General features: G+C 49.3%; 1 protein-coding gene across 1 annotated transcript; it reads left to right on the plus strand.

Moving 5' to 3' along the window:
* The first annotated feature begins 2370 nt into the window (after nt 1-2370).
* LOC127196577 (S-phase kinase-associated protein 1-like) lies at nt 2371-2951 on the plus strand. Its single transcript, XM_051154400.1, has one exon. The coding sequence runs from the start codon at nt 2407-2409 to the stop codon at nt 2923-2925; it is 519 nt and encodes a 172-aa protein (XP_051010357.1). The 5' UTR covers nt 2371-2406; the 3' UTR covers nt 2926-2951.
* Nucleotides 2952-7886: the final 4935 nt, after the last annotated feature.

The following is a 7886-nucleotide window of genomic DNA, read 5'->3' on the forward strand; positions in this document are numbered from 1 at the left end:
GACTTCTAGTCTTGAGAAATGCTATTTAAAAAAAAAAAAAAAAACAAGTCTGTTAGAATGCCACCGAGCCTGGGATCCTTCCTGTGGTTGCTTAGCACTCTGGGCACAGGTAGTTTACAGCTGTGACCCTCTCAGCATCTCAGGCCTTCCATTAGCTTTAGTATCCCTGAGGCTGGTGCTCGCCCTGCCATGATCAGCCAAGGAGACCACCAGTGATGCCCTTTCATTGCCCTCAAAGGTGATGCTACCTCTGTCCTGGCTCCCTCCAGTGACACCCAGGAAATGGTTCACTCTGACTCAATCCAATCCCTTGAGCCTCAGAAGAAATATTGCTGCTTGCCTTCCCATTCCCACAAGGCTCCCCCAACCCAAGGGGACCCCCAACTCAGACCCCAGGCTGCTCCCCCTCCTGGAAGCCCTCCCCTTACAGTAGGAGAGGCAGAATCCATTGCTTTAGCCACAAACCTTGGAGAGGTCCTCAGCACCTCTTCTGCCCCTCCCACACCTATTGGCTCTGTCCCATATGCCCAGAATGCCATCATTTGCCACTCCCTCCAGTGTGCCCAATACCAGACAACCCGGCCTAACATGAACACCCTACAGCTTGAGGATGGATGGACAGAGGCTTCAGGGTTCGTTCCTCACAAGTTAACAAAGGCCCTCAGCAGGAAACGAGCCTGCCCAAGGTCACATGGCAAGATTTGGTTAGCTTTCTTATCTATCCGACATTATGTATTAAGCACATACTAATACTTATAAACATTTTTAAAGATCTGTTTTTTTTTTTAATGGGTGTTAGGATTCTGCTTCAGTCCCCCTACCCGTGATGCCATTGCTTACCTGCCACTGGGGCGTGGCCCTCAGAGCCATATAAAAGGAAAGACCCTCCTCGTGGTCTCTCTCTCTCTCTCTCTCTCTCTCTCTCTCTCTCTCTCTCTCTCTCTCCTCTCTCTCTCCTCTCTCTCTCTCTCTCTCTCTCTCTCTCTCTCTCTCTCTCTCTCTCTCTCTCTCCGCCCCTCTTCCTTCTTCCCCCACGCTCATTTAAGAAATTCCTCTACAACATGATATCTGCTGCCTGGTATCTTCTATCTATCATTGCTTTAAAAACAAACAAACAAAAATTTTTAAAGAAAGAGAAAAAAGAGAGAAGGGGTAGAGGAAGGAGAGAGGTAGGAGAGATACCACGTGGAGGGTCTGTCATTTTATATGCCTCTGAGAACCACGCTTCCGTGGCAGGTAAGCAATGGCATCCCGGGTAGGCGGACTGAGAATGCTAACCCTGTGTACACATGATGTTCTGACTGCACATATATCCATGCTCGCATGTGTTGGTGCCACTGGAGACCAGAAAAGATGTTTGATCCCTTTTGGAATGGAGTTACAGACAGTTGTGACCCACTGGGTGCTGGGAACCAAACTCAGGTCTTCTGTGAGAGCAGCCGGTGCTCTTGACGGCCGAGCTGTCTCTCCAACCTGCAAACTAATTCCTTAAGCAACCCAGTCCCTCCACTTTGTAGGGGATCCTCTCTGTTGATCTGATAGTGTTTGTTGTCGACCCACCAGGGTCCAGAACACCTAGGAGAAATAACCTGTACTGGGTTAGCTTCTGGGAAAAGCCTGGGGAGGATGTCTTGAGGAGAAGACCACACCCTCACAGGGGACCCCGGACTGTTTACATAGAGAAAGTGAGCAGAGCCTTAGCATGCCTCCTTCCCCTCTGCCTTCTGCATGCGTGTCATGTGACCCAGCTGGGGAAAAAAACAAAAACAAAAAACAAAAAACAAACAACAACAACAAAAAAACAAGACAATCGAGAATGTTTTCGCCCACTTGCCACGGTTTCAGGTTTCGTAACCGTGGACATGCCCCAGCCGCTACAGCCCACTGGAGTGGAACACTATCTACTCCAAAAGAAACCAGTCACTTCGCATCACTCTAGCCGGAGCTCAAAACCACCACAAAGAGTGAAAGTTACCAGGCAGGGTATATTCTGGGTGACTCAATAACTGTGAAGGACAAGCACAGACAAAATGCCTGAGGTGAGAGAACAAAACCGTGGTTGCCCTTGGGTAGGATGGGACTGGCAGGCCATTGGGGGCACATCCCTGGCATTCACACTCAGTTTGCGTTCATTTAGGAAAGAAGTCTGCCCTCCCTGTGGCCTCCCAGGACTGCCTCCCAGTGGTGCCCTCACTGTAAACCATGGCCCGGTGGCTGTGAACTGTTTGTAAGGTCTTAACTAAGGGCAACCAAGCTTCTGAAGCTGCTGAATCAGCATTTACCCCACACCCTCAGATTAAAAAAACAAAACAAAACAAAACAGGTAGTGGCCTTGTCCTCGGTGTTTCTCCTGTCGTGTGAGCACCGCCCGTCCGCCTCGGGCCCCCGGTGTTGAGACCGAGCACCATGCCTTCGATAAAGTTACAGAGTTCTGATAGAGAGATATTTGAAGTTGACGTAAAAATTGCCAAACAATCTGTTACCATCAAGACCATGCTGGAAGACTTGGGAATGGATGACGAGGGAGATGATGATCCTGCTCCTTTACCAAATGTTAATGCAGCAATTCTAAAAAAAAAAAAAAAAAAAAAAAAAAAAAAAGTCATTCAGTGGTGCACCCACCGCAAGGATGAGCCTCCTCCTCCTCCTGAGGATGATGAGAACAAAGAAAAGAGGACCGATGATATTCCTGTTTGGGACCAAGAATTCCTGAAAGTTGACCAAGGAACACTTTTTGAACTTATTCTGGCTGCAAACGACTTAGACATCAAAGGTTTGCTTGATGTTACATGCAAGACTGTGGCCAATATGATTAAGGGGGAAACTCCTGAGAAGATTTGTAAAACCTTCAATATCAAAAATGACTTTACTGAAGAGGAGGAGGCCCAGGTTCGCAAAGAGAACCAGTGGTGTGAAGAGAAGTAAAGTGCTGGGCCTGACACTGTAACACTCAAAGGGTTGTTCCAGACGCCAGTGCACTGCTCTGTTTATAATTGTTAATATTAGAGAACAGCAGACAAACGCAGCCTGTCCTCACTGCATGTGTAGTTCCAGTACAGATCAGACCTGTGGCTGAGCAGAAATTACTTTCTCTTTTCCCCACTCATTACTCTGAATAAAACTGAACTATGGGTTCTCTGTGGAAATCCCTCATTCTGTAAAGCGACTTATGCCTAGTTCATTGTCCAATTAACTTCAGTGAGCCTCTCAAAGTTGGCCTTGTAAATAAGGAAACTTCTGAGAAGTATTCTGAAATAGAATTAAGAAAACGTCTTTGTTCATGAGTTGGAAATTTGAAGTTAATGTAAGGAGTGAGGTTGTTAGGATGTCTTCCCGCCTCTTTGCTTCTGGGAGGCTCATGTGCAGCTGGTCCCTATTAATTGGATCTGAGATCTTGTTTTTGTTTTTTTAATTTTCAGTCTCAGCTTTGAATATGTTGCCTAGAGACTTAGTTTACTACCCAGTTTGTGGGGTTTTTTTTGGGGGGGGTGATCTGTAACTAGACAATTTGTTAGCTTTTCACTTAAGAAACACTTTCTGTGGTGTGTCATCTTTTTACTATCAAGTGTTCCCACATGGGGAAACACACTACTTGCATGTAAAAAGTAATTTAACCTTTAACAAAGTGTATGGCAAAAACTCAGAAAACAGCCATCCTAAGTCAAGATGCTTTTCAATAAAAAGTAATACAGTAGGTAGTAAAAATAAATAAATAAATAAATAAATAAAATAAAAAATAAAATAAAATAAAATATAAAAACAAAAACAAAAGCAAAAAACCAGCAAGCAGAGCCACAGAGGACAGCACAGCACAGAGACACCCTCAGAGGACAGCAGTGAGGGTCTGTGTGGCAGCTGCATAGCCAAGGGACCTCCCATGTTGACCCTGTCAGAACTGGGCCTTGCTTTTAAGGCCTATATCTAGTGGTGGGCAGTGGACAATGCCTTCCGCAGCCTGGGAACGCTGGGCTGGGCTCAGCACTTGTTTTGTGATGAGGCATGTAAACTCCCCTGTCCCATCCTGCTCCTGGGCTGAGGACCACTTGTGTCCTCCATGCTCTTTATTGTATTTCTTTCTCGCCTACCTGAGTAGAGCAGCCATGTGGTCCTCATACCCACATTCCACATGTGGGTGGGCTGGAGGACTGTCAAGGGGACCAAGTAGGAAGGGGGAAAACATGCTAGACCGCTAAGACTCCCTCTTACCAACCTTCTGGATTACACTCACTCGCTGCTTCTCTAATACTGTGTTTCTAGAAGTTTCTGCCAAAGGTGGTGAAAGCGGTGGTTACATCGGCTCACTCACTGTGTGACCTGGGGTAAGCCCTTTATGTTCACTGTGTCTGTTTCTTCCATTACAAAGCAAGGTGTAACTGTGGTCCTTTCTTCCGCTAGAGGCTAAAAGGATGTAAAGTCGGAAGGACACAGGGAAGACATCAAAGTGTCCACTTGCCTGGTGGTCCCGGGCAAGTTCTCCAGGCCTCCTTGAGGGCTGGAACCCAGCCTGTAGCCCCTGGCTGTGAGGCCTCCAGGAGTCATTGGGCTTCTAAGCCCATCTGTAAACAGCAGCTACTGCAGGGGGATGAGAGGATCAACAGAAGACCACGCATGACAAACCGCTCACATGCAGCTATTTTTACTGTCGTCATGGCTGTTTTTCCTGTTGTTGCTGGCAGTAGACCACTCTAGTTTCATTTAAATCTCCCAGGAGCAGACTCAGACTTCAATGTGGGCAGGCAGACTCTCAATTACCAGCAGGAGTCTGGGGAGGTGATGCCAGCAGCAGGAAGGCCACAGTACTGGCCACTGTAGACCGCACATGCTTGCTCCTGCCAGGACAGCCCAAAGCCAGCTCCACCCCTGAACAAGGGAGTCGAGCTTTGATGCCCTCCTAGAGGGTGGCGCTTTCCTGGCCCTCCTGATCGGCGAAGGGGCAGAGTTGGTGTCTGTACCTGAAGGTTGTTGCTGCACTCCCACAGCTGACAGTAACCTGGGACCTGGTCAGGGTAAGGGGAACTCATGAAGCACCGAGGGGGTCTGCTGTCTCAGGCTTATCTTTTTCCACTGGTATAAATACACCTTCTGGGGCTGAGAATAAGGACCAGTGGTTAGCTCAAGGATTGGAGTTCAGCTCCCTAGGTCCCATGTAAATTCCTGGTGGGAGTGGCAGTCAGCCAGAAATTCCAGCCTCGGAACACGGGGGGCGGGGCACGGAGGGGCACAGGGGATCCCTGAAACAAGCTTGCTACCGAGCTACTAGATTTGACTGAGAGACCCTGCCTCAAAGCATAAGGTGGAGGAGTGACCCAGGAAAGTTGCTGACATCAGCTTCAGGCTGGTGTGCATGTACACCTCACATACCCACTCACTGTGCACGCACACACGCGTGCACACGCGCACGCGCACACACACAGACACACACACACACACACCCCTGATGTTAGGATAAAGTAGCAAGGGTGGGGTACCTTTGGCAGGCCTGTGCCAAGGTATGATGCTAAGAAATTATGCCACACAACCGATCTAGTCTAAGAGGATTATTGGGGGAGGGGGAGAGCAAAAGGCTATCTCAGAGTGGGGACTTGAGGGATAGATTGAGGCAGACAGGGAGGCAGAGAGAGAGAGGGGGGATGGGGCAGAGAGAGAAGGAACAAGAGGGAAAGATCTGGGGTGGCCAAGGGCCTGTTTATGTTCCACACCTGTCTCACCTGGCATACCTGGTGGCAGCAGGTGATGACGTAAAGCTACGGCGGGATCCCTGAGGGCAGGCTGATAGAAATGTCTCATTGCTAACACCTGAGATGGTCCTGATGCTGCCTGTAAACATGGCACACCTTGCTCTATACGATCTCCCATGGACCTTGTGGATCAGCCAATGTGCTGTCACCATTGCATGGGTGGGGAAACTGAGGCCCAGTGCATTGTGTGACTCATTCAGGAAAATAAGGAGGTAGCATACAGTGGATGGGGGAACTTTCACAGCAAAGCCTGTAGAGCCCACCAAGAGGCTTCATTACGTCTTTTGCTCAGGGAGACAGATGAGAGTATCAGAGTTGTCCTGGGAGAGAGGGTGGATGGCCAAGACTTGCATATTAGAGAGGCCATCATAGTGGATGTATGGTATAGGGGCCACAAAAGGCTAAAAAGGAGCAACAGAACTGAAGGTCACCTGCTTCAGGTCCTCAGGAGAGAAGAGGCTGGCTGGGAAGAAGACCAAGCCTAGATGGAGGAAGAGAACTGGCAAGAAGGACATGGGGCTTCCTGGAGAGGGAAAAATAAGATGAGGGCATTAACATATGGCTTTGAGGCCTCGGTCTGAGTACATCGCAGGAAGCATTAGCTTTTACAGTGCAGGTCTGTGAAGGTGTTTCCAATGGTCCTCTAAGATGCCTAGGGCTGGGCAGCTTCATAGGGCTGGTCCTGAGAAAGCTTCCTCTGTGCTGGAGAGATGAGGTGCTCTGGCCACTGCAGCTGCGGGAAGAGAAGCTGGGCAGAAAAAACAGAGCCAGGGACACAGCTAGAACTGTATCCTTTCCAGGGCCAGGCAGAGAGGGAGAGAGAGAGCCAGTGTGGGAGATGGAGCTGTGGTCCCCAAGGCCAAAAGAGAACCCTTCAGAAGGGACAAGCTAGGGGGAAGTAGAACCCTTGCTTCCAGGACCCTCCCTGGACCTAGCTCTCATTGGCTACTTTAAAATTGTGTTTCTTAGGGCCCTGGGGAGATGGCTCACTCAGTAGAGCACTTGCCTCACACACATAAGGACCTGAGTTCAACCCCCCACCCCCAGATTGTGGATTAAAATCCAGGAGCTGCGGTGCACCCTTGTAATCCCAGAGGTGGCAAGATGAGCAACAGACACAGAGATCTTTGTGACTTCCCTGACCAGCTCAGTTAACCTGGGTGCCAAAGTTCCAGGCTAATGAGAGACCCTGCCACAAATTAAAAAGAAGGCACTAGAAAAACGGCATTCAGGGTTATCTTCTGACTCCTTCAAGCACGAGCACATACGTGTATGCACACACACGGATGCATGCAACACACAACAGGGGGAGGGGGCATTCTTGATCACAGACACACACAGGTAAGCTGTATATTATTGGCCATTTGCAGCTTCTTGCAGAGTTTTTCCAGAAGGAGCTACCATGTGACCCTTGTACAAATAAAACCAAGTAGACCAAGGGCTCTGGACCCCTGGCTTCCGAAGCTACAGCAGCAGGATAGGGAATGGGACCCCTAGCTACTGCACAAGGCAAGGATGACAGCAATAATTTGAGTCCTTTCCTAGTTCCCCACAGCTCTGCCTGGCTCTATAGGCCAAACAGGGTTCTAATTGGTACCATGGGGTTAAGCACTTTCCCAGAGCCCTGCTCTGCACCCCTCTCCATGGCCTCTCACACCCCTAAACTTGGGGGCTGGCAGGTTGAGCCATGAACACATTTGTGCACAAAAATTGATTGGTTTCTGACAAATCCAGCTTGGCCTCTTTTTAGCACCTACTTATCCCCAGGGGCTGGAAACTTGATACCCAGTGATTTGCTCCAGACCCACTGGGGAGGAGGGCAGGGCAGGGGTTTGTGGAGGGAATTCCTCCTGGGGACCACCTGTAGATGTGATTTGCAGGTGAGGGTTCAGGGTCCTGGAAGGCAGGTGCTGTCAGCACCAGAAAGGTTGGGCTGGTGACCCACTTCCAGCAAGGAGACTAAGCAGGTCCCTGAGCAGGAGGCAGGATGGCCTTCCTCTCTCAAGTCAGACGGGCTGCAAGAGAGGCCTCTTGTGACTGGAAAACCCTTTTCTCTCTTCCTGTGTGTTCCTGCACAGTCATTTCCCTCTGTCTTCCCTGCATCTTTCTCATCCTGTTTAGAATCTAGAGGAGGAAGGACATTCTACA

This window comes from Acomys russatus, chromosome 1 (genome assembly GCF_903995435.1).
Source record: "Acomys russatus chromosome 1, mAcoRus1.1, whole genome shotgun sequence".
NCBI classification, from domain to species: domain Eukaryota; kingdom Metazoa; phylum Chordata; class Mammalia; order Rodentia; family Muridae; genus Acomys; species Acomys russatus.